General features: G+C 32.0%; 1 protein-coding gene across 1 annotated transcript in view; it reads left to right on the forward strand.

Annotated features, from left to right (window-relative positions):
- The window catches only part of LOC118196064 (DENN domain-containing protein 11-like), a 50,866-nt gene that overhangs the window by 1,248 nt on the left and 23,543 nt on the right, over positions 1 to 26,075 (forward strand). Inside the window, exons 2-4 of the mRNA XM_085815027.1 lie at positions 341 to 440; positions 3,100 to 3,258; positions 7,115 to 7,262. Of these exons, the coding sequence (XP_085671153.1) occupies positions 341 to 440; positions 3,100 to 3,258; positions 7,115 to 7,262 (407 nt within the window). The remainder of the gene's footprint in view (positions 1 to 340; positions 441 to 3,099; positions 3,259 to 7,114; positions 7,263 to 26,075) is intronic.

A 26,075-nucleotide genomic window follows, 5' to 3' on the forward strand; every position in this document is an offset into this window, starting at 1 on the left:
TGAAAAATACTATTTAAATGATAGTATTTGGCCAAATAGAGCTGGAGATGTAGAATTATCCCACTTTCTCCCTTTTTTTGAGGTGGGGTACTTACTGTATATATTTTGTATCTCAATTTATTTAAAAACAACTTGGGATGGAAAAAAAGAACCCTTGTTTTAAAGAGTATATTGCAGTGTACCTATGACAGAAAACCCATAATTCTTTTTACATGTTATTGAAATTTTTAACTTTTCTCCTTTCATTACATCCTTTCTGTCATTTTTTTTTTTTTTTAATTTAAAGTTTCTTCACTTTGTAGATAAAAAAGTTAAGTAATTGTTTAAATAATTACAATAGGTAATATTATTGAATGGCATCTTCCATGCGATTGTAATGTGGATGGAATTGAATTCCGAGCAATGGCAAGTGGCTCGCATCGAGTGCAGACTGACTTTATGTAAGTAAACTGTTTGTTAACTCTCTGAGTAGAGTGACTTTTCAGATCTATACATTGAGATCTATATTTAAACAGCTTATATTATTTTTGTTTAAAATATAAGTAACATGCAAAATAAATTGTATATTTGTGACTCTGCATACAAGATTGTTAAATTAAGATTAAGGATTTTTAATTACAGAAAAAGTTTAAAAATAATATAATACTATTATTCTTTTAATATATGTTTTAACCTTTATAAATTAAATTTGAATAGCATTTTTTTTCACTAATTTTAGATACATTGCTCATTAGATCAATGTATTTTAAGTGAGAGGCATTAAGGCCATTTGCTTGTGGCAGTACATTACTAGTTTTGGTTAATCTTTGGATTATGGTAACTTGGCGTTTTTTTGGCAAAACTTTGGCGACCAACCCTACTACAGCAACCTGCTAGTTTTGTTTTGGATGCCATTTTGTTTTCACGAAGTAAAGGCTTCTTTTTTTTTTTTTTACTCAACATTTTTTCCAACAATGTGCTAGCCGAATTATGTTTATGCTAGAACTTTTATGGAACAAAAGTGCTTAATCATGACGAAGATTAGATGCGAAATTGGGAGAAAAATCAAAATCGCCCACTGCTTGCCGCGTTTTTAAGAATTGCACATATACGGTATCATCCGTGTACACGTCTACCTATTTTCACTTAAAAAAACACCCCAGAATTGCACAAAAATGGCATTGCGCACACTTTTGACTTTATCCATGTACACTGCTAAAGTCCTAGCTAGTAACCTTTATCGCCTTACCAAAATGTCGCCAAACTACCTGTTACCATATTCCAAAGATTAGCCCTAGTTTTAACTGTTTACCTGTAACCCCACCATTGGCTGAGTACTAGAAGCTCTACCTGGGTTTGTTGCCAGGCAGAACTGATTGCATGTTTAGTTTTCTTGATTTTTCTCATGTGCAACATGACTGTGACCCAGCTTCTAAAAAACAGTACTCTATGAAGCCATCTCTTCCCTTAGGCAGATAGCCCTTGTATGTTTTGCCATATTTGAATAACTTAACCAAACTATATCTGTGTGTAGTAAATAATTATGGAGCGAAACTGCTGGATACTATTAAAAGCTTGCCCCTTATTAGACAGGATTTTATCTATTGAAGTACTAAAATAAAGTATAATTTATTTAAAGTAAAAATGCTTCTATCAATTATATAGGATACTTTTTTATGCATTAACAATATATATGTAAAATATAAAATATCTGTCTTTCAAATAATAAATTAATAATAGCCCTTTAACTCCCATCTTCATTCTAAAAATAATAACATTTCTGGACTACATCAATTCTAGATTAAACTATGTCACGAAGCTTGCGTAATGCTGATTGAGAACTGAAACTTTTCCAACTCAAACCAAAACATTCCTCCTCATGTGCTTTTATATTGGATAACTATGCGCTGGATTTAAAACCATCTTGACTACCGAATTTCTTAGTCATTACGAATTCTATGTTGTAAGTATCTTCGCAGTCAGTATTTCTATGGTTCTATGTCTCAGTGTTCCTACATCAGTTTCCATTGCAATGGCAATGCACCAGTCATCAACCAGCTAATGAATAGAAGCTGTAGTTTCAGCTGACAGTTTAGTGGAAATTCCCAGCACAGGAGTTACAGGATTTAAATAATTGAACTTTGGAAACTAACAAGAAACTATCTCTATCTGTAGAAATAAAGAGAAAGTATTAGTATAAAAAATGAAGCAACTTAAAGAACTTACATTGAAAGAAGTAGTGAATAAATTAAGCAAATAAATATTGAGCTCTTTTCTTTTTTTTTTTTTAATGTAAATTTCAACTTCCTTAAGGTCATTAATGCTTTATTATTTCATAAACCAATATTTCATATTTTTAATTTTTTAATTTCTACATGTCATCTTAATAGATTTAAACTGATCTATTATCTGGAAAAATTCCAAATCCAAAATTGCTGAAGTCCCGACGTGTCCAGATCTCTGTATAATTTTTAATTTTTGCCCTTATTTTTATTTTAATTTGGTACTTCGCCATACCATCCTTTACAAAACAATGATGGTATAGCTAATACAGAACTTCAAATTTTTAGAACTGAAACTTTTTTCCTAAACTGAAGTTCCATATTGAATAAAATAGCAATTTGTTTCTGCTCCTCAGCCAAGGTAGACTGATGCTTGCTGCTGCTTTTCTTAGTGCACAATTAGATTGCCAAGTTATATGTGTCTGTAAACATTAGTTGGAATGAAAATGAATATTTAATCTGCCTGTGCTACCAGATCCATTTTTGATTAACATCAACATAATCAACTTTCCTACATCAAACACTCACACACACACATGTATATATATATATAAGATAAAAATTTGTAAATTAAAATTAACCCTGTAATTTTCTCTTTCCATTCTAAAAATCGTAACTTTTCTGAACTTAGTCATTTCTAAATTAATCCATCTTGTAGGGCTTGCATAATGCTGATGACATAGCTAACTCGGAACCTGAACTCAAAATTCTTACATAAATATGCTAAGATATTTTCTTGTGATGTTCATGGGATCGTTATTATTATTTTAGTTTTCTGCATTAAAAAGTAATTTATATTATAGATTGTAACAGAGTGCTGCCATACTTTTCCTTTTAGTTATTTCAAGAGAGGTCAGCTTTATGGCTTAGCATGTTTTGAAAACATGCCTGTTGACAATGCATGTGAAAGAGGAGCAAGAATGAAATCTGTAGGTGTCTTAGCGGTTACATATACTTCTCTGCACCATCATATGGATTTCTTGAAGAAACAAGTTAGGTAAGAAAATTAAAATATTTTATATCCTTATTTTGAAAATAGTATTTCACTTTATTCTGATTACTGTTGTTGTTATTATTATTGTCCTTTTATCATAGGAAATTAAGATTAAAATGTCTTTGTAAACAATAAAATTTATTTCTACTTCATATTTGCAGAAATAATGTGCTATGTATTATTTTCACATGCAAACAAAATCCATTTTACAAATAAAATTTAAAAAGATAATGAAACTGTGATGAGGAATCTTTTAAAGTCATATTTGTTTAAAGTAGTCAAATATATTTCTCTAAATTTTGAATTGCTATGAGATATTTCATCTTGCTAATCAAAATCAGTATAACTTGCTTTTGCCAAGAAAAATCATGTAGCATTAAAAAAATATCATTGCGCTTTTATAGTGAAATTCATCCATTGAAAGTCTTGATGCCATAGCTTTATTCAAAAAAGAAAAGAAATATGCAAGTCTAAAATTTACTGAGAATTCAGATAAAAACTTTGATATGTGCAGGTATGATTTCGTCAAGTGCTTTGCTGTTATTAATTAACATTATTCCAAATTGTTTAACAAGTGTTACACTAATCTAAATTCATAAAGCAATAACTTAAGACTGTATGTAAATAAAATAGTGTAAAATGTATATATCTGAATTCATAAATGTATACAAAAATTGAATACATAAAATTTATTTTCTTTCCTTTTAGTTAATTGCAGGGTGTAGATTAACGTAAAAGACACTTTCTTTCTCTCTTTTTTTAAAAATTACTTAGGTATCATTATGAAAATATTCCAATATTTTAACAAATATCATTACTACTGTAAAATGCCAACTTGAATATCACACTGAGCATATACAGCACTTAATTGATAGCAAGACTTAAGTTTTGATTTCATGTAAAAACAAAGTATCTGAAAATTATTATTATTATTATTATTATTATTAAAGAATGACTGAATTTCATATATGGGACTGCTACAACATGTAGCTATGCAGCTCCCTGTGGTGGATGCATCATACCTGCTTTACAGCGGCACTTTGCTCCCACAGCCGTTGTATTATTATGGGGTGCTCTTTCCTCTAATACAGATCCATACACCTTGCTTGGAAGCCCTGCAGTATGTTTGTGATATCCTTCAACCACATATGATACCACTTAAGACTGAGCTTCAGGGAGGTATATTTGAACATGGCAGTGCTCGGTCACAAACAGGAAGAGTGTCTCAAGAATGCCTTCACCACATTACCACCCTTTTCTAATCCTGCCCAGTCTCTAGATTTTCACTATTTGAGCATGTGTGAGATCACTTAAGGTGGCAAGTTTGACAACCTAGGAGTTCAATTGAACCAGAGGCTTGCTTACAGCGAACGTGGAATGAGATAATGCAGGACATGTTGTCCCAACAAAATATATATATATGTATATATATATATATATTAAACTCTTAATTACAAACATTTTCACTCTGGGAACTGAAACTGAGGTATGTTTCAAACTCTAAAAGAAGATTCCAGTTTTTCAGTTTAATTCAAATTTATTAGCCTTTAAGATCTAAAACCAAACACAAAAAAACTACAACTCAAAAAAAAAAAAAAAAAAAAAAAAAAAAAAAAAAAGTAGAATACGGAAAACATTACAATAACAACAACAAAACAAAATCATTAAACATCTCCAAAACTACTACTTGTTCAAAAATGATGTCATATTTCATGGAGCTTCTAACAGTTTACCTTTTAGCATGTGTATAGGACATGTTTGCTTTGATGCTCGTCTTTATTGCATCATGTATTTATGCTAGAGACGGCCTAAAAGTATCATAGAAACTTTATTCATTTGTAGATTTTGCTGTAATGAATTATCCTTTGATTTTGTAATGATTTGCTCATATCTGCACTCACTTATATAAAATTTTGTACTGATATCTCTTTGTAGGTTATGATTTTTATGGCAATGAGTATCTCTCCCGCAATACACCTAACACAAAAGCATAAAATAAATTAATAAAATTCTACCAAAATTGCCTGAAAGCTAACATTGCTTAACTTTTATGTCTTGGATTCAGGCTGTTAGAAAACTACTTACAATGTAGGATTAGTATAATCACCGCCCATGTAACCTAATAAATATTAATTATTTATTGACAGAAATATATGTAACAAAATTAAATTTTGAATTATTGTCATACATCAAAAATGCTACATTTAGCAGCAACAGTTATTTAATTTGAAATTGTATTCTTACAATTTTGATGTAAAGCAAGTGAATAAATTAAAAGTTTGTTTTGCAGGTTTACTTAGATCTTCATTGTAGTAATCAAAATAGATCTCTTTATTCTATGTCATCTTTATTATAAAAATGAATAACTGTAATTTTTATTTTAATAATTAAGGAATACTTTAGGACAGAAGAATATGTTACAGAAGTCTGCCCAGAATCAGTAGTAATTGCTGATATTAATCAAATCTGCTTGTTTTTAGCTGTCTAGTTAACTGTTATGAAAACTAGAATTTCCTGTAAGTGTTGCAAGGTATTTTACACATGATAAGAATAAAATAATTCTTGTCTTTATCTGAAGTAAATAATGGGGGAGATAAGCCAAAGTATTTGTTTTGAAAACTGTAGGCAGATTTTCCCTGCTAGAAAGACTATAGTACTATATCTAATAAAACTTTATACTCAGTTACAAAAGTTTAATCTTCTATCTAGAATGGAAGCAATAACTTGATACATCTAATTTGATAACAGTAAACCTGCTTGTACTTGCAAATGGCTTAGATGTTATAAAAATGGTACTTTTATATTAGCTAATACCCACTGATAAAGCACTGCTGCTGTTAAATTTGGAAACATACAGGCATAAGGAAAAAAAACCTTTCTTTTCAAAAATTTTCTCTTTACTTTCCCACTAAAATTATATTACGTGTTTTTTTTTTAATAAAGCATATGTGGTTGACATCAGTTGCCATTAATTTAATTTGCCTTCTTTCCTGGCAATAATTTTCTTTATAACCATCACCTGCACAGCTATATGATTTTTCATCTAATTGGCATTCTTTCCCCCACTACAATGGATTTAATGATTGGGGTTTGCCAAAAGATAAAAATGTGGCTGTCCTGTTTCTTCTAGAAGGAGATAATTTTCAAATAGAAAGATTGTGTTTTAATTACTACATATTCAAATTAAATTATGACTTGAAGCCAAAATGGCTCTGCAACTTTCATTCATGCTGTAAAGAAAATGTGTCCGAAAACAAACAGGACTTGCTGGGTCACACATTCCTTTCATTTCTGCTATGTCATTCATTTATTTGTAGCATCAGTAGTTTATGTCTAATGAGTTTTGGAAACCAAAGCTTGCTTCACATGAATCACAGTACGATGGTTGAGTGGAAAGAAGTGTGTACCAGCTCTTTGTTATCTCATTCCAACATTAAAACTCATGGACGTTTTGTGAAATCTTATTCATGTACATAGAAATAAATAAATAAAAATCAATGTTACCCATGATCTTATACCATTGTGAGTTTTTCAAGGATTTTATTGTAAAGAATGAGAAAGAATATTTGCTTGTTGTTTTCTAGGTTATTCTGTTTCCTTTTGCTTCAAGTTAAAAGCACAGGAAAAGAAATAAATCGCTATGGGCCATTATGGTGCCAGAAATGCATGATATGGCTTTAACAGAAAAAAGTCATTTTCTCTAACTTGATATGTTTTTTTTTTTTTTTTTTTTTTTTTTTTTTTTTTTTTTTTTAAAGCAATGAGTAGCATTTATGTAATATGTATTGATTAGTATCTTGCACTTTCATGTGTCAACCACTTGTCACTGTAACCATATATTTTCCCTTCTAAATCATAGACAACTTCTTGAAAATCCTGGTTCATATGCAGAAATGGAAGCATATTATGAATTGCACAAAGGGTCATTCCCCACTTTCAATGCTTTTCCTGACCATTCTGATGCATTTTCTGCTAGACTTTGGAATAATTTTATGCCTCTAATGAAGGTATGCTGTTTTTGTTTATAAAGAATGTATTATTGGTACTTAACATATTATCACAACCACCTTAGTAGAAATCACCAAAGCTTTAGAATGCACCAAACTCTGGTAACTACATGCATAGCAATTACTTAGGGAACCACGAACATGACAATACTCAGTTTCCAACATCGTCATTTTTATATACATTCTTTATGTTTTATTCCAAGTTCCAGTGGCTTTATAGAAAAATTATTATTATTTTTGGCTTAAACTCGATTGTGGGAGATTGACATCGTGAGTGTGTAATATAAACTTCTATTATAGGAAAATCCTACAAGTTTGAAATGGAAAAGGATTTTCCTATAATAGAAGAAAGAGAGGTGAAATTTCTTCAGAAATACATTATTTTCTCATAAAATCTCTAAAAGAACAATGCTTAAAATTTTTTAAAGTGATCGCTATGAAATTTCTACCACTACAGAAACATAAACCCATTTGTAACTAGGTTTACTGATTGCCTTTTGAAATAAATGGCTCTACTCTTATATGCGGCCTAATATCACCAAATGTGGCGATATGTGTTCTGCGCTGGTTTTTGACACAATTGCGTGTTGTATGGTAACCCTGCTGACATTGAAAAATCTTTCGCTGGAGTGCTTTTGAAATAATTTTTGCATTTCCAAATCAGATGATGGTGGTTCAGTGAGTTTACTAATTTTAACACTTTTACATTTTTAACAATATTTTAATTCACTTTATACAGAGCGTATTCTTAGGCCACCGCCTTCAACATGAACAAACTTTATTCTTTTTCAACTAAGCGAGCAACAGCGCCTTCTAACCTTTTCTTTCAAATTACACAACACTCCCCACCTGAACTCGGTGGAGAGTTCATCTTTTAATAATATATTCTGGAATATTCAATTAATAATTAGACAATCAATCCTAGACAAATGGTTATATATAATAAACATGCATACATAATTATAAGCACATAAAATTTACAAAACATTAAATGATACCTATCAACAAGGTCAAGAGAATCGAACCTAAAAATACAAAATACAAACATTAGTTAAGTTCCATATTATATAACAATTGTGTAGGCCTTTTTAAGGTATCAGTAGGTGTTTTAATTATACAAGATCTTATTTTACCATCTCTGCCTGGCATTAATTCCAAAATTTTACCTATTGTCCAGAGATTTCTGGGATGTTTATCGTCATGAATCAATCGTTGATTTTAAACTGAGATGCGTTAGGGTGTGGAGGACAAATATTGGCAGATCTCAGATTAGAAAGATACTCTGATCTCCAACGCTTCCAAAAATGATTAAAAATATCTTGATAATATTTATATCATTTAATAATTGAATTTCTTGATCCAATTAAATTATTTAATGTTATGTTATTAGCAGGCAGAGATAGTAATCGTCTACCAACCAGAAAATGAGAGCGTGTTAGTGGAGAAGGCTTATTGGGATCGGTAAACATGTAGGTAATTAGTCTACAATTAGTCATTGCCTCGATTTCAATAAGCACTGTTTCAAGCTCTTTCACAGTAAGGGATGATCGACCAATAATTTTACGTAAGCTGAATTTTATGGTTCGTATCATACGCTCCCAAAACCCTCCCCACCATGGACCCCTCTCAATAATAAATTTCTAATTTATGCCTCTAGCAGAAAATAATTCTTTCACAGATGAGTTACTCAAAGTTTTGAAAATATGTTTTAGTTCTTTGTCAGCTCTTTTAAAAGTCTTCGCATTATCGGAGTACACGGTGGTACACAGTCCTTGGCGAGCTAAAAATCTTCGGAAAGCTAGCAAAAAACTTTCAGTGCTGAGATCAGTTACTATCTCTATATGTAAGGCACAAGTGACTGCACACGTTAACAACAGCATGTAAACCTCACCTTGCCTGTCTTTCGTAAAAAATGGACCGGTGAAGTCCAACCCAGTCACAGCAAATGGAGGCGACTCTTGGATTCTGTCTGAGGAAGTGGAGCGATATCCTGTATTTCTGTAACACGATTGGCGATAAATGGTTTCCAATTATTTGGCGAACCTTTAATCCAAGTAATGGCGATTTCGGAATCACTCCAAAAATAAACATCTTCAATTAAATCACCAAACAATATTTTAAAATATTTATACATTCGAGCAGCCACGAGTGCTCCCATTAACTCTAAACGAGGAAGCGTGATTGCTCTTAATGGTGCAACCCTGCATTTCGACATGATAAAGGAAGTTTTAATTTCTGTTACTCGTACGGTATCTGAAATATGCGATGGCCCCATATGCGCTAAGACTAGCGTCCGAAAATAGGTGAAGGCTTATATTCATTGGATCATCATCAAAGAAATTTCTCTGTATCGATATTTCAGTTAAATCACTAAGTTCCGCCCGCCAAATGTTGAATTTGTCTTTAATCTGCAGGAAGGACCTCATCCTAGTCAGAACCGGAACACCAGATTTTTTGCCCGAATAACAAAAGGTGCAATAAATCCAAATGGATCGTATATTTGGGCGATACTTTGCAAAAATTTTCTCTTTGTAGCAAAATCGTTTCCAGTAGAAAAGTCAAGTAAATTTTTTAAATTTAACTTTATATTGTCCTGAATGGAATTCCAAATCATGCCTAAGAAATTCGATTCACTAGTTAATATGTTATCTGATTCCTTAATCCCATTTAAGAACCATAAATCATTTAATGCTTTAGAATTAGTTCTTAATTTTCTGAAATTGATCCCAGCATCCTTAAATATGTTAACCGCATCTACAGATAACCGATATGCATCTTCAACCGTTCCTGCTCCAAAATATAGGTCGTCGACATAGACAGAAGAATTCAACATTTGGAAACTGGCATTTTATCTTTATATTTCCGAATGTGATATTTTATAGTGGCGGCCAAAATGAAAGGAGATATAGTCAAACTGAAAGCTACGCGACACATTTGCATAATCTTAAAGGAGTCATTATTTTCATTAAACCAAAGAAATTTTAGAAATCCTATCATCAAAAAGGCTTTTTCAACGTCTCCACAAAACGCTATCTTAAACTTTCGAAAATTTAACATAATGTCTAGTATATTTGGATTTAGATTAGGTCCCGATTCAAGGCAATCCATCGTACAATTCTTACCTTAGTAGTTTCACTAGGTCGTATCATTGTTCAGAGCGGCATAAAATATCCCAAATTTGTATCATTATTCGGACATTCCTCCACAATTCCTTCTAATATCTGGTTCTCAGTTATATTTTTATATTCCTGAAAAATCTCCGGAGTTTTACTCAGTTTATTGTGAAGGTTTGTGAATTGTTTCTTGGCTACCTTAAAATTATTTCCTAGATTATTCAGACTGTATTTCCAGATTAAATTTTTCTCATATCTTCCGTTTTTAAAGTGCAAATTTCTTTCAAACTGGTCTATTATTTCGCCGTCAATATCGGAATAATCATCAGAATCATTTATTCCCATATGTTCTAATTCCCCAAAACCTGTTAAATCTTTCAGCACAACAGTGTTTGTCATTACCGCTAAATTTTCAGAACAATTTTTATTTGTTTTATTTTTCTCGATTCCTGCAGCAACCCAACCAATCACAGAACTAACTGCGTGCAACCCTTCAGATATTTTAATTCTTTCTGAATAAAGTACGTTCCAGAATTCATCCCCACCAATTAATATCTCAACATCTATGTTATTTTTTCATGAGCAATCAGAGATCTGCAACCCCAGACGCTCCATGAAGTCTGCAATTTGTTTACTAGGCACACTGATGGGCACCAAGGAAATAACATCAGAGATCAAACATTCAATTTTTATTTTATTATTTTGTTTCCAATTCTGAATTTCGATTTCAACGACCGGATAGGAATGATTCATTGCCTCGGTCGCACCAAGTGAATAAACAGAAAGTCTTTCATAACGGATTAGAGTAAGTTTTAAATAGTCGGCCAATTTTTTCGTTATAAAGGATCTGTGACTGCCTTGATCAAGAATTAATCCAGTTAATTTTGATTTATACTTAGAACAAGCATGAACTGTACAAGTTTGTAATAATATTTCCCTGGCATTACAGTCATTATTATTATCACCTTGAGGAACAGAAGCAATCAATTTTAAAGTTTTGAACTTTATTTCTTTCCTCAGAATTCAAAGTCAGAGATTCAGTTTCATTTTCGGAATAACCTTGTTCCGACTTTTTGTTTACAGGGAATTTATTAGTACAAATCGATTCATTATGATACATACCGTCAAATTTATTACATTTAGTTTTATTTCTACACTTTTTTTATGTGTGAAATTTTTTAAAACAAGAATAGCAGCAATTTTCGGATCTTAGTTTCTTTAATTTATCAGAAACATTCACTTCGCATTTAAATGACTCGTGCAAATTATCACAAAAGATGCATTTTCGGTTAACTGCAGTATGAAATGCAGCAGTGGATGTATTTCATTCCATTGTTTGGGGTCTCCCCAAAATTTATCAATTATTTATTTTGGTAATTTCAGCATACTACTCCCACTAGAACTGGAACTTACATGCAAAATTCCATTACCACTAGACTGGTTTAAATCAGAACTTTGGGGATTCCTCGCTGGCGATACTGCGGTAGCCGCACCTAAAAACTGCTTAATTTGACTACAAGCAATTGTACATTTGTCATTGTATTCTTCGCCTATACTATAATCATCTTCAATTAAGTTAACATCAATTAATTCTTGTATTTAATCATCAAGCGTTCTCAAATTATTTTTCTTTTTGGTTAATAATTCAAACAATTCCTGTAATTCTTTAATCGAATTTTCCTCCCCTTCAATTTTTAATTTATCTTCAATCACTTTAATTAACCTAATAACAGACGATCTCAATGTGGAACGTTTACGTTTCAACCTATCTAACTTATCTTCCATTTTATTTAATTTAAATACACCCACGACAACAATAATAAATACTAATTTACTACAAATAATCACTAAATAATTAATTTAAGATTTCCCTACCTTTATTTGGAGTTCCATTGTCCCTTGAATATGAAATATCCCTTGTTAAATTCAAATCGAAACACTTAGATCGAACACCTAAAATCTTCACAAAGCCTTAATTTACACCGCATGCACCATGAAATAATTTTTGCATTTCCAAATCAGATGATGGTGGTTCACTGAGTTTACTAATTTTAACACTTTTACATTTTTAACAATATTTTAATTCACTCTATTTTATTCACTATATTCTTAGGCCGCCGCCTTCAACATGAACATACTTTATTCATTTTCAACTAAGCGAGCAACAGCGCCCTCTAACCTTTTCGTTCAAATTACACAACAAATTACTTGTTGGTTCGTGTCGTGCGTGTTTTGAAATGGCCTATGTTGCAATGATAGACGCGGTGGCAAGATTTCAGTCATGTATTTTAGATTGTGTGGAAAGTAAATTTAATATTAAAAGGTATGATGTTGGAGTTGTTAATGAGTCTTTTATTCACGGGTGTGTTTATGAGGATTGAAGTGTAACGGAGTCCGAAATGCAGAGCTGCTATGAGAACTCGGACGAAGAAGGGCATTTCAGATAGTTCTTGTGTGGATTTGCAATCAAATGGTTGCTGATAAAGTATGTGGCTGTCAGCGGAGTTGAAGATTTGGATTGTGGTTTTCGTGTAGTAAGTTAACTTTGGAGGAAGTTTTTATTGTTACTTTTGAAATTTTGAATCTCAGAAAGACATGTGATATAGCAAAATTGGGGCACTTTTGTTCAGAGACATTGTGTGACTGGCGAAGTTTTATTTAGGAATGTATTATGTTAAGTGCATTTTATTTTACTGTTTTTATTTTGTAGAATGTTATGTTCATTGTTTTTTTTTACTATGAATTTCTGTTGTTATTGTTGTTTTTTGAATTGTTTGTTATTTAGTTTAGTTTATTTAGTTGATTTGTGCGCAATGCCTAGATTGTGCAATTCGTAGATTTTTTAAAGTTTAAACAGAATACTGTGTACATGGTATTCTTTGAAATTAATTTTTATGCTAATTTATTGAAGCGAGGTGTGCGTAGTTCATATATTCCTTCGCTGCTTAGAACTCGTAGATTTTTTTAAAGTTAAAACGTATTGTTGTGTACATGGATTCGTCAAATATTTTTGGTTAGAAACTTTATGTTTTGCTTTCTAAATTTTTTGTTTTTGTTTCGGATTCTTAGCTTAAATTGTGTCTTCAAAATGTGGTTTTTGCATGTGCGAAAACCATGCTTTTGGAGACATTTTAGGCTTAAAATTCGAAATGTAGACAAAAAATTTAGGTAGTAATATATCAGCGTGGAGTTTCTCCCCCCCTTTTTTTGTTTTGTTTTTGACGATCCTCCTCCCCCCCCCAAAAAAAACATGGCGACCTGAGGGTGCATATAAGAGTAGTTCCAAATAAATATATAACTAAAATGTAGAATATGTACTTAATAATATGTATATAATGTATAATTTTTTGCATTTAAAATACAGTCAAAAGTCGTTAATTCGGACACCCATAATCCGGACCTCAAAGCTAAAATCTTTCTGCGCATGCGCCGCATTGACGCATTTTACGCATTTATTACGATGCATTGACGCATTTATTACGCATAGGCATTTTACTCGTGCGCGCAAGACATTTATGACTGCGCATATGCATCTGCACAAGTGCAGAATACGTTTTCGCGTGCACGTTTAATATATAACGGACGGTATAAGCTAAAATTATCTAATTATCTATTTCAGTGAATGTTGATGATTGCGTTGTTCCTTAATCTTCGAATTGGATACGGCTTATTATTTTTTGCAGACTGTAAGAGCAATTTTCTAAAAGTAAGCTTGAACTTTCGATTATGTCAAATAGAATTTCCGATGCTGGAGCTTCCAAAGGATCTAGAAAACGAAAGTATGTTTCGATGTCCATCAAACAAAAAACGAATTGCTAAAAAAATGGATAAAATCATATTCTTTGTTTATCTAACCATTCCGAAATCTGTTTATCAATTTCACGCTGCTCTGCGTGGGGGTGGGACGTCGTGGCGCGCAATGAACTGGAAGTTGATTTGTCAACACTATCGTTATCTTCAGGGCAGATGTTTTTATTTTATTCGGCTTATAATTCCTTACTAAATGTAGTATTTAATCTTGATGTACTCTCTTTGATATGATTTAAATCAAATTCCTCGTCATTATAAATATCATGAATACAAATCAAATAGTTTTCTGGTTGCAATTTTCTAATTTCGGCTATGCGTAAGGTATGCTTTACGCATCCGCGCGTTGAAAGAAATGTTTAATAAAGTAAACAAATAAATATTAGGCTTCTTTTTTGGTAAATTTTGATACCCTTTAGATCGTAATTGCTCATTATTTTATAAATTACGGTTTCATATTTTTAATTTTATAATTTCTGCATGCCATCTTACCAGATTTAAACTGATGATCTATAATCCGGAAAAATCGATAATCCGGAATCGCCGAAGTCCCGACGAGTCCGGATTAAAGACTTTTGACTGTAATTGTTCTTTTTATGTAAGTACCATGTTATGTATCATTAGACTATTATGTGAATATCATTATTCTCATAATTTAAAAAGTAAATGTAACACGGGAATATAATGTTTTGCTAATTTATTGTAACTATTAACTAACTGCATTTGTGGGCAGATAAATGTAATGGATTTTTGATTTGATTGCCAATGAGAATCTGTGAGTTCCTGACACTTCAGAGATAGATTAATTGAATTCCTTTAAATCAGTGATTATTTTCACAGTCAGAACTTCTTAAATATTATTTTTATATCATTTTGGTGATTGCCTTGTATGTTTTTAAAACCCTAGATATCTGCTTGATTTATAACTTTTGTGTAGTTTTGGTAAGTTCTGCTTTGCTGAAGGTGTGGTAGTATACATTTCCTATTTTAATTGTGTCCAAGTTCTTTCACCACTTATTCTTCAGTGTCTGCAGTGTCAATGGTCACTGACTACATCTTGAAGTTATTTTGTTGTATATTGACTAAACATTGCCTTCTTTCTTTATCTTGTACGATATTGCCAATGAAATAAGGTAAAATAGTGAGTAATCTTAAAATATTTCTTAGCAAATCCATAAAATTACACAAAGTGGAATTTTTTATATAATTTATGAGCACAGTACTTTTATTTTAATTGTAATGAAAATTTTGTGCCCCTAGAACAAATATACCCAGAGCATGTATCTATTTAATAAATATTGTTTTACTGTTGCAATGCTCAAGCCATTGTGCAAAAAATCTGTAAGCTGATTGTTCTGTGTTGTGTAAGGATACTATGTTAGAAAAGAATGATAGTTATATTTAATCCTTATCCAATTTTTTCTAAGCTAAAGATGGAATAGAATGTAGTAGAACTTAATTCAATCATTTCTAGAATGAGTAATTTCTCGCATTTAATATTTAAACTTTTTCTCTTTCATTAAGTCATGTATAAATAATAATAAAAGATTCAATAATATGTATTTATTATTTACATTATTTTTGGAAAGAGGGAGTCTAAATCTGGTGACACAGTAATGCCCTAACTTTCTGTAATACTGAGGAGCATGTACATTTCATTAATGTCATTTATAAACGTTATTTGTTTTGAAGATTATTGTAAGTTTATTTTTATTAGTCTTCATTAGTTTATTCCTCTCAATATTATTCATAAGTTTCTAGGTTAGTTTTCACTTTAGATTTATAAGGTGTGTGGAGGAAGATAAAACTGAGTAAGAAATTGTGCCAAGCTTCAGTGAGATTCATTAAGCTTTAGCAAAGTTGAAAATATGCTAAAAGTGGAAAGTAGTGAAAATATTTGAGTCTAAATATATCATACAGTCAAAAGTCTTTAATCCGGACTCATCAGGACATTGGCAATTCCAGATTATCGATTTTTCCAGATTATAGATTACCATCAAAATCGTAAAAAACAACCTTATATTTAGCGTAGGTATAATGAAACACTCAATCGATTTCGAGGGCAGCTAAAGGTCCCTCCTCATCAGGAGAAAGAATTACATAGAAAGAAAAAAATAGGAATCACAGAAACACGTGGTGCTTATCAGCACTGCACGCGGTTATAACTAGATTTTTAATCAGAGTTGCACTGGCCGCCTACTTTTTTTTTTTTTTTTTTTTTATATATATATAAATAATTTTTTATATTATAAAAAGTAGGCGGTGCTTATCAGCACTGCACGCGGTTATAACTAGATTTTTAATCAGAGTTGCACTGGCCGCCTACTTTTTATAATATAAAAAATTATTTATATATATATAAAAAAAAAAAAAAAGTAGGCGGCCAGTGCAACTCTGATTAAAAATCTAGTTATAACCGCGTGCAGTGCTGATAAGCACCACGTGTTTCTGTGATTCCTATTTTTTTCTTTCTATGTAATTCTTTCTCCTGATGAGGAGGGACCTTTAGCTGCCCTCGAAATCGATTGAGTGTTTCATTATACCTACGCTAAATATAAGGTTGTTTTTTACGATTTTGATTGTCACATTAGCGTGTTTCTCTTCTAGTATAGATTACCAGTTTAAATCTGGTAAGATGGCATGCAGAAATTATAAAATTAAAAATATGAAACCTTAATTTAGGAAATAAAGAACAATTATGAACTAAAAGGTATCAAAATTAAAAAAAAAAAAAAAAAAAAAAAAAAAGCTTAATATTTATTTGTTTACTTTATTAAACATTTCTTTCAATGTAAGTTGTTTAAGTTGCTTCATTTTATGTGATAATACTTTCTCGGTACTTTTCCGTTTTGCCGGCGCAAACGATAAAGTCACCAATAATGGTACATCTGATGACAAACAGAATATCTTCCCTGGTAACCTTTTATGCCTTATTTTGAAAACAAGTCATAGCCATTTCTTCCCAGATTGATTGTTTTTTCAATACGGGCATAAAATTACATAGAATATTTACAAAGATAATTAAATTTTATGCCGTAAGACCATTCGCAGTAATTAAATCAATTAGAATGCAATCACACCGCTCATCCGAAGGCGAAAGTATAGAAAACGCGTTAAATTGATCCATTCTAATGAGAATGCACTAGCGAAGTAAAGCACTGCGGTTTTACATAATTTCTGAGTAAGCTATTCGTACGAATTGAAGTAATTCTTGCATTTAAACTTGTATTCCAAATTAATATTTAACTTGAAATTAATGTACTATATAATTACTGAGATAATTATATTTTTGTAAAGCAGTTTACGTGAGATGAGAACATTTGAGGTTACGTGATACGAACCGGTGAATCAGGATGTTGAACCATGATAGCATAGTAAATTCTTAAATTAATGTCTTTTTACATATTTATTGTCTTTATTTATTGGATTTTTACAAAATTTTAAACCATATTAAAATGTGTATGCCTTCAAAATAAAAATTTCCTAAAACTAACATTTGTTAATATTTTTTATGTGTATAACTGTATGTTGTCGCCGACAAAGTCTGCTTGGCGAGACTTGCTCCGACGAAACGGAAAAGTACCACTTTCTCTTTAATTCTATAAACAGACATAATTTCTTGTTCAGTTACAAAGTTCTGCTGTTCAACTCCTATAATTGCTGTGTCGAGAATACCAACTAATTTGTCAATCGAAATTTTTTCATTTTCAATTTCTGCGTCACTTTCTTCACTATCGGAAATGAATTATAATGACGAGAAATTTGATTTAAATCATATCAAAGACGGAGTAAATTGAGATGAAATACTACATTTAGTAAGGAATTATAAGCCAAATAAAATAAAACATCTGCCCTGAAGATAAGGATAGTGCTGACAGATCAACTTCCAATTCATTGCGTGTTGCGACGTCCCCCCCCCCGAGCAGCGTGAAATTGATAAACAGATTTTGGAATGGTTAGAGAAACAAAGGATATGCCTTTATCCATTTTTTGAAGCAATTCCACTTTTTGTTTGATGGACATCGAAACATGCTTTCGCTCTGTAGATCCTTTGGCAGCTCCAGAATCGGAAATTCTATTTGACATAGTCGAAAGTTCAAGCTTACTTTTATAAAATTGCTCTAACAGTCTGCAAAAAATAATAAGCCGGATCAAATTCGAAGATTAAGGAACAACGCAATCTGCAACATTAACTGAAATAGATAATTAAAAAATTTTAGCTTAGCTTATACCGTTCGTTATACATTAAACGTGCATGTGTAAACGTATTATGTGCATGCGTAAAAGTATCACGCGCATGCGTAAACGCCTATGTGCGTGCCTGAATGTATTATGCGTTGATACATGCGCAGAAAGTTTGTAGCTTTAAGGTCCGGATTAACGACTTTTGACTGTATTTTATTTTCAAATGCTAGATGATTGTCATCTATACTATTGGCCTTAGCAATATTTTCAATTAAAATAAAATTCAACTAAGAAACAAAAGATAATATACAAATTTTTTTTAAAAAGAAAATTTGGTACTGCTCCATTTTGGGATGGGGCCGTTTGCAATAGTTAATTTTTTTTCCTCAAATCATACACCAAACACAAAAGAAAGCTAAATTCTGAAATTAAGATACTAATCTTAAATAATAAATTGATTGAGGAGGTATAAAATTTTTAATAGCTTGCAGTATTGAATAAAAAATGTTAGTTTTTTTATGCTTTCATTGTTATATAAACTGAAATGATTATGATTCGAGATGTTGTCGAGCCTTATCTGCGCCATTCTGCACTTTCCCCACAGATGCTTTACTGTTTGGGTGTGACATCCACTTTCTGGATTATCAAAGTGAAATTTGTGGTTCATGTTTAAATGTTTGAAGCTGGCATCTCACAGTTCATTCGATTTATATCCCTTTCAAGGATCTGTGTAAATAGTTGTTCTTTCCGTAACATTTTCCTTAATGACAGCCAGTAATATTTTCGCCAACCTGCCCGAAGTTGCTGTTTCTCGTAATGCAGCAGTTCTGAACCTTTTGACTAATACATATTATATATATATATATATATTGTTCTGCCAAAAGTTAAAAGAAGTATTATTTTTGAAATCTTCAGTTAGAATTTGATCACAGGAAATTTCTATCAATTGTTCTTTTTCTTCACGTGATAAGATTTCAGGTTCATTTGAACAGAATGGATTTCTAATCCAATTTTCTCTTTCATAATCCTCAGAAAAAATACATGTTGAAATTATTTATCAATGAAAAACAATGATTTGTAATGTTGGATGCTATATTTGTTTTTATTTTCAAATTATTTTTGGCTTAGAAATGTTTCTAAAATTGGTAAAATGCTTAAAATATAATGATGCAATTCTTTGCTTGAGTTTTTTTTTATCATTGCATTTATTTTATCTAGTTCGCTTGGGAACTAAACACTGCGGGTCTTGTGACCAAACTGACCACTTGTTCAGGGCATATGCTTATGCACCCCGGGGCCCACGGTCAAGAAATCAGATTTCGGGGCACTGCAGCCCTTGGCCCATTAGGGCTGTTTGTGTCACTGAGTTTAGTTTAGTATTTATTTTATCTGTAATGGTAAACAAATGAACACTTTGCCCTTGTAATCTTAAATTTAACTCATTTAACTATCCAAAAAACCAGCTAAATATGTGTTAACTAACAATTGAACAAAGTTCGTTATATCAGTACTTTCATCCAGTTTCAAAAATAAAATATTCACCATGTTTTATTTTTTTAATAAGTATCTCTTTTATGGAACTTACCATTTTATAAATTTGTGGACTTACTGTATCACATAAAACAAAATATTAAAGTCATTAGCTGCTTTTTCATTGAATAATCTTAAAATGATATCTTAAGCTGCTGGTAATACAGGCAGAGATTGTTTGCACATTTTTTAAACGACTTTGCTTTGCTATTAAAAAAAAATCCACTATTTGAAAAAAATTTCTTTAACTGCAGCTATATTTTCCAAAGTGTAAATTATCGTCTGCTGTTTGACTATTTTCTTTTCATGCAAAATGGCACTTTTAAAGAAGCAGTAGACAGAACGCTATGTTTATGCTCTTTCTTGATGAACATTATTCGTATTTAGTTATTAAAAAATGCTGCCAAAGCCATGATTTTTCTATATAAACAACAATAGATAATATTGTCAATAAGAAAGGAAAAAAACGTCAAGAGTTTGGTTTCAAGGAGAAAAAATGTTCAAAGTGCATAATCTAAGGAAAAACTGGAATTTTCGTAAAAGAAAATCTGTGAATTCAAAGGATAGTTTAATAATCATTAAAATGCTCTGTGTCAACTGTAAACAAAGTGATTATTGCTGATTTAAATCTAAAAAGGCGAAAAACATAATGTGCATTGTCTTTCTATTGCACATATTAGTACTTACATTACTCGGTTTTGCAGGGCATACAGATTACTATTTTTTTTATTTTACCTGTACAAGTTCCACAAACATATTTTTTACAGTATTCAAAGTTTTGGTGCCTCTGCATGCATTTATTTGGCATTGTTTACACTTGTAGAAAGGGATGACAGAAGTACCAATTCTCTTTTGGTTAAATACAGAAAATTTGTGAATTTTGGATGAAATGTACATCTTTTGAAGTTCCTCAGCTGTATTCAAAATTAAAGCACAACAGCTGATATTTTTATATTTGGTTGTTTCCTTGTAAATTATCCATTCATTCATCACAGCCAAATCAAAAATATTAAAATAAACCCTTGATTTTTATATTCAGGTGTTTCCTCGTAAATTATCCACACATTTATCACAGCCAAATCAAGAATATATATATAGATATATAAATAATAATAATAATAAAAAAAAAAACTTGAACTGGCCAACGGCTGGATGAGAACTTCATTGAGTGTTTTCTGGCCATCAAGTATAAAACATAAACTCCATATTTGGTCGAATTGTAAAAATTCACAACTTCCGGTGTATTTTTTCATCAGATGTGATTTCCAGTGTTGGGTGCATGGTATTCAGGAACGGGACGTTCTTTTCCCCTCCCTTTAATAAAATGTAAGCGTTATATTGTCATGCTTAGCAATCTTACTAGAACAGAGCTTATTCCTTGTATTTTTGAAAGAATAATGTACTTCTCATTTTGAACGATTTATTGTGCCAATGCAGCTTATCCCTGAATTCCTCATTTCTTTTACTAATTTTAGCGGTTCCATCGAGCAAAAAACTGCATGTTCATCTACTGTTTCTCCAACTGGTCTTGTTTCATCTTTTCCCAAATAGGTAAATCCGTTCAGTAAATATTTTGACTGCACGTCAGTAGCAAGCCAAAATTTAATGCCGAATTTGTTCGACTTTTTAGTCATATACTGAATAAATCAGCATCAGGTCTTAATGGGAAATAATTTTGTTCATCCACTGATATATTTTTGCCTCGTTTATAACATTTCAAGCAGTTTTCTATAAAAGCATTCCAAATATCCAAAACAAGGGCCAGTGGATCAGTTTGCAGTCTTTAGAAACTTTATCTAAATTTTTAGTTTTCTTTACTGTTTCATGAACATATTTTCCATCACACGAATCGGATTCTTTTGTTTCAGTAGAAAGCAATCCAGTCCTCATCGAATAAACTGGATGTAGTTTCAGTATGAAATTCTTCATCGAACCCTTCAGAGAGACTTTCAAAATCTCTCAGCATCTGATAAACAGGTCAGAACAACAAAACTATCCAAATGAAATAAAGTACATTTGTGTCTACTAAAAAGTAAACTTTTTAAAGCAAATGAAATGTGCAGACACGTGGTGCGCAAAAATTCCAAACAGGTGTTTTTATTCCCCCCTCCTCACTCACTTCTGTGAAATATGCAATCTTCCTTACCCAAAACACACTTGTTTATCTGTCAGCAAACCAGAAATAGCTGAAAAAGTCATAAAAGTATTGAGGAATCTTTAATTTTCTGGATACTTTCAAAATGACCCATAGCTGTAATTTTAGGTGCAAACAATAATATTGTCGAAAATAATTGCTTAAAATCAACCAAAAAAATGTCATGCAATATTCGTAAGTCTTTAGAAAAAGTCAAAAAATATCAGAGTTATAAACAAAGAATTAAAAAATTTATGTCCAATAATGGAGATACAGTCAAAATTACCGTTCCCGTAATTCTAGTGTTAATGGATATTAAAACATGCTTTCGGTTTGTAGGTCTTATTGCAGCTCCAGAATTAAAAATTCTTTTTGACGTAATAAAAAGTTCAAATTTTAATTTTCATAAAATTGCTGTAGTGTTAACAGCCTGCAAAAAATAATAAGCTGGATTAAATCAAAAAGTTAAGGAAGAGCACAATCTGCCATATTAATTGAAATTCCGTGGAATTAGTAAAGTATAACTTTAGCCTAGCTTAATTGCATCTGATATACATTGACTATAAATCATGAGACTGGCAACGAAGGACAACTTTTTCAGCTGAATTTTGTCTTGTTTCTATCGTGCACAGAGACAAGCCAGAATTGTATTAGTTTAGTTTTTATTATACTTATTTTGCCTATTTCTTGCACATGCTTAAAGTTTTACTGAGTTCTAAAAAAAAAAAAAAACAAATTCCCACATATACTTAAAGCTTATCGAGGGCTGGTGCTAGATATCTCATAGCTTGATGCAGTCTCTGCGGGTCCTAAATTCTGTTCCGTAAGTTCTAAATTTTTGCCGCCCGTAAAATTTGGTTACCAGTGCTTTCCCTAAACTCTACAAATTTTGTCATCCTTTAATTTTGTTGCAGGCTGCTTCTCTAAATTCTAAACACTTTGTCTTCCCTAAATTCTTCTGCCCGGTGGGGCCATACGAACTTTGGCGCCCAAAAGATTACATTTAGTCAAAAGATTTACATTATGGTGGCATGGTGGTTATGTGCTTGGTGTATATCCTTGAATTGACATGACTCCATTTACTTAAACATAACCTTTATTCACACACACCATAACTTTAAACACAACTGAAATAACATGACGAAATAACAAAACCACTAAATTAAAATTCAAAACATCCTATGCTGCAGCTAAGGGCAAAGTGAGTGAGTTCACTGCCGCGCTAGCAGTTTTTACATAAACAACTTGACGTGGATTGGCTGCGCACGCAGTCGAACATTAGATTGCCACAGAGTATCCCCCCAGTGACACAGTCACGACATAAAAGGGGTTGGCTGTAAATTTCCAATTTAAGATATGCACATTCAAATAACAGTTATACTTTAAAATTGTACGCACAAAAAGAAATGCAAATATATGAATAGTAATAATACATTTACAATTCTTATTGGAATATATATTCATACAATGCATAACTTAGTTAAACAGAAATAATGAAAAGTTAATAAGTATTTTATATAACTCATTACGTATGCAAAAATAATTATTCCAAGTATCTATACATTGTAACATTTGCAGCAAACCACAAGAGAAAACTTCAATCATATTACAGTAATTAGTTTTTTTGGAAAATGAGCATGACGTCCACTTCGGGTAACTACTTGTTTTGGAACAATTTTTGAGTCTTCGCAGACTTCCTGTGGAAACTAAGGAATTACAGGTGAATTTATACATTCTGACAACATATATGCTAGTTTTAAATGATCGATTGTGACTGTAATCTTTTTGTTATTTACCTCAATAATAAAATTTTTATCCATTCGTTTAACCACGGTATGAGGACCAGTGTAAGGTGGAGTTAAAGGTGGTTTAACAGAATCGATATGCAGAAATACATGAGAACAGGTTTGAAGTGCTGGATGTACATAAATTGGTGATTAAATATGCCTAGAAGTTGGAATAGGTCTAACTAAATGCATGACTGATCGAAGTTGTGACACATAAGATTCAGTAGGCGATAAAATATTTGTAGCATTCAGCATAATCTGACGGTAATCTAAGTGTAGTACTGTAGACAAGTTCAGCACAAGTAGCATTTATATCTTTCTTTATGGCAGATCCAACAGAACAATAGGCAGAATTTCAGTCAATTTTGGGTTGTTATGAGCCATTATTGAACTTTTAAGTTGCCTATGAAATCTCTCAATCAGTCCATTGGACTGAGGATGATAAGCAGTAGTTCTAATGCGATGTGTACCCAAAATTTTCATTAAATCCTTAAATAAGTGAGATTCAAAATTTCGGCCTTGATCAGTTTTTATTGATACCGGGCAGCCAAATCTTGCTATCCAGTTATGCACTAACACTTTGCAACTCGTCTGAGCTGACACGTCAACAGTAGCTATGACTTCTGGCCATCTGGTAAACCTGTCAATAATTGTCATGCAATAACGGTTACCTTCAGACGATGGAAGAGGACCTATGAAATCAATATGGATATGTGCAAATCTTGCATCAGGCAAGGTGTTTAGTAATTAATTTTTTTGAAGTTGAAATACCAGCACGAGAAAGACAGTGAATCTTCTGAAATATTTTAGAGCGAAAAGATTCAGGTATGAACGGTCGAGGTATACCTGTGTCCATATTACAGTAAAGAGTAACATCTTCTAAAGGAAAGTAATGTTTCTCAAGTTTAAAAGCTGGTGAAGATTGAGATAAGGAATTTTGAATTTCAAAGTCCTGAATTATTGCTTCGGATAACTTTTTATAATCAATGTATTGATTATCAGATACTGCATCTATTTCTACCCTAGATAAGGCATCAGCAACGATATTGTCACGACCTTTGATGTATCGTATGTCAGTGGAAAATTGGCCAATAAAATCAAGATAACGGAGTTGTCGTGGAGAACACTTTTCGGGCTTCTGCTTAAAAGCATATATTAAGGGCTTTTGGTCAGTGTACATTGTAAAGACCCTGCCTTCAAGCATGTGCCGAAACTTCCTAATAGACAAATAAATTGCCAATAGTTCTCGGTCATAAGTTGACCATTTCCTTTGACTTTTGCTGAGTTAAACGGATAGAAACGCAATGGGTTCCCAAACTGAATTATGCAGTTGCATTAATGAGCTACCAACCACAATGTCCGATGCATCAGTACAAAGTTTCAAAGTCGCACTAGGAATTGGGTGTTTGAGAAGGGTTGCCTCAGCAATTGCCTTTTTAGTATTTTCGAATGCTTTCTCGGCTTCGTCGTTCCATTCGAGAGGATATTCTTTTGTTTTGCTTGGTTGTGAAAGTTTCCTTTATTAATGCGGCCTTCCAGTAACCTATTCAAGGGAGCTAAAACATGTGAAGCTCTTGGGACAAAGCGTCTGTAAAAATTAAATATGCCAAGAAATTTCCTTAACTGAGTTAATGTATTTGGTTTAGGAAATTTTTGAATAGCTTCTACCCTCTCAGGAAAGGTTTTAAACCCTGTTCAGATACATGAAAACCCAAAAATTCCAAAGAAGTTAAACCAAAACTGCATTTAGGTACATTAAGTCTTAACCCATAATTACTTAATCTTTCAAAAAGGGCTTTTAAGTGTATCAAATGTTCATTTTCGTCTTTTGACGCTATCAATATATCGTCGCCAAAAGCAAATACTCCTGGCAGCTCGCGAGTTACTTCATCAATAAAGCGTTGAAAGGTTGCAGCTGCATTGCATAACCCATATTGCATTCTTGTGCTCTCAAAAAGTCCAAAAGGAGTGGCAATAGTCGTTTTATGGATATCAGAGGGATTAATTGGAATTTGGTGATATGCTTTAACTAAATCTAATCGAGAAAATACCTTTGTTCCATGTAAATCCACTGCAAAATCGCAAATATTGGGAATAGGATACTCATCCTTCACTGTCTGGGCGTTTAACCTCCGAAAATCTCCCACAGGTCTCAATTCGTTTGTGCCCTTTTTTGACACCATGTGAAGAGGAGAGGAGTAATTACTTTTGGAGGGTCGCATGTGACCTAAATTGATCATTTTCTGAATTTCATGCT

Source organism: Stegodyphus dumicola, chromosome 4 (assembly GCF_044657685.1).
Source record: "Stegodyphus dumicola isolate Sdum_Otavi_A_Nest chromosome 4, ASM4465768v1".
NCBI lineage: Eukaryota > Metazoa > Arthropoda > Arachnida > Araneae > Eresidae > Stegodyphus > Stegodyphus dumicola.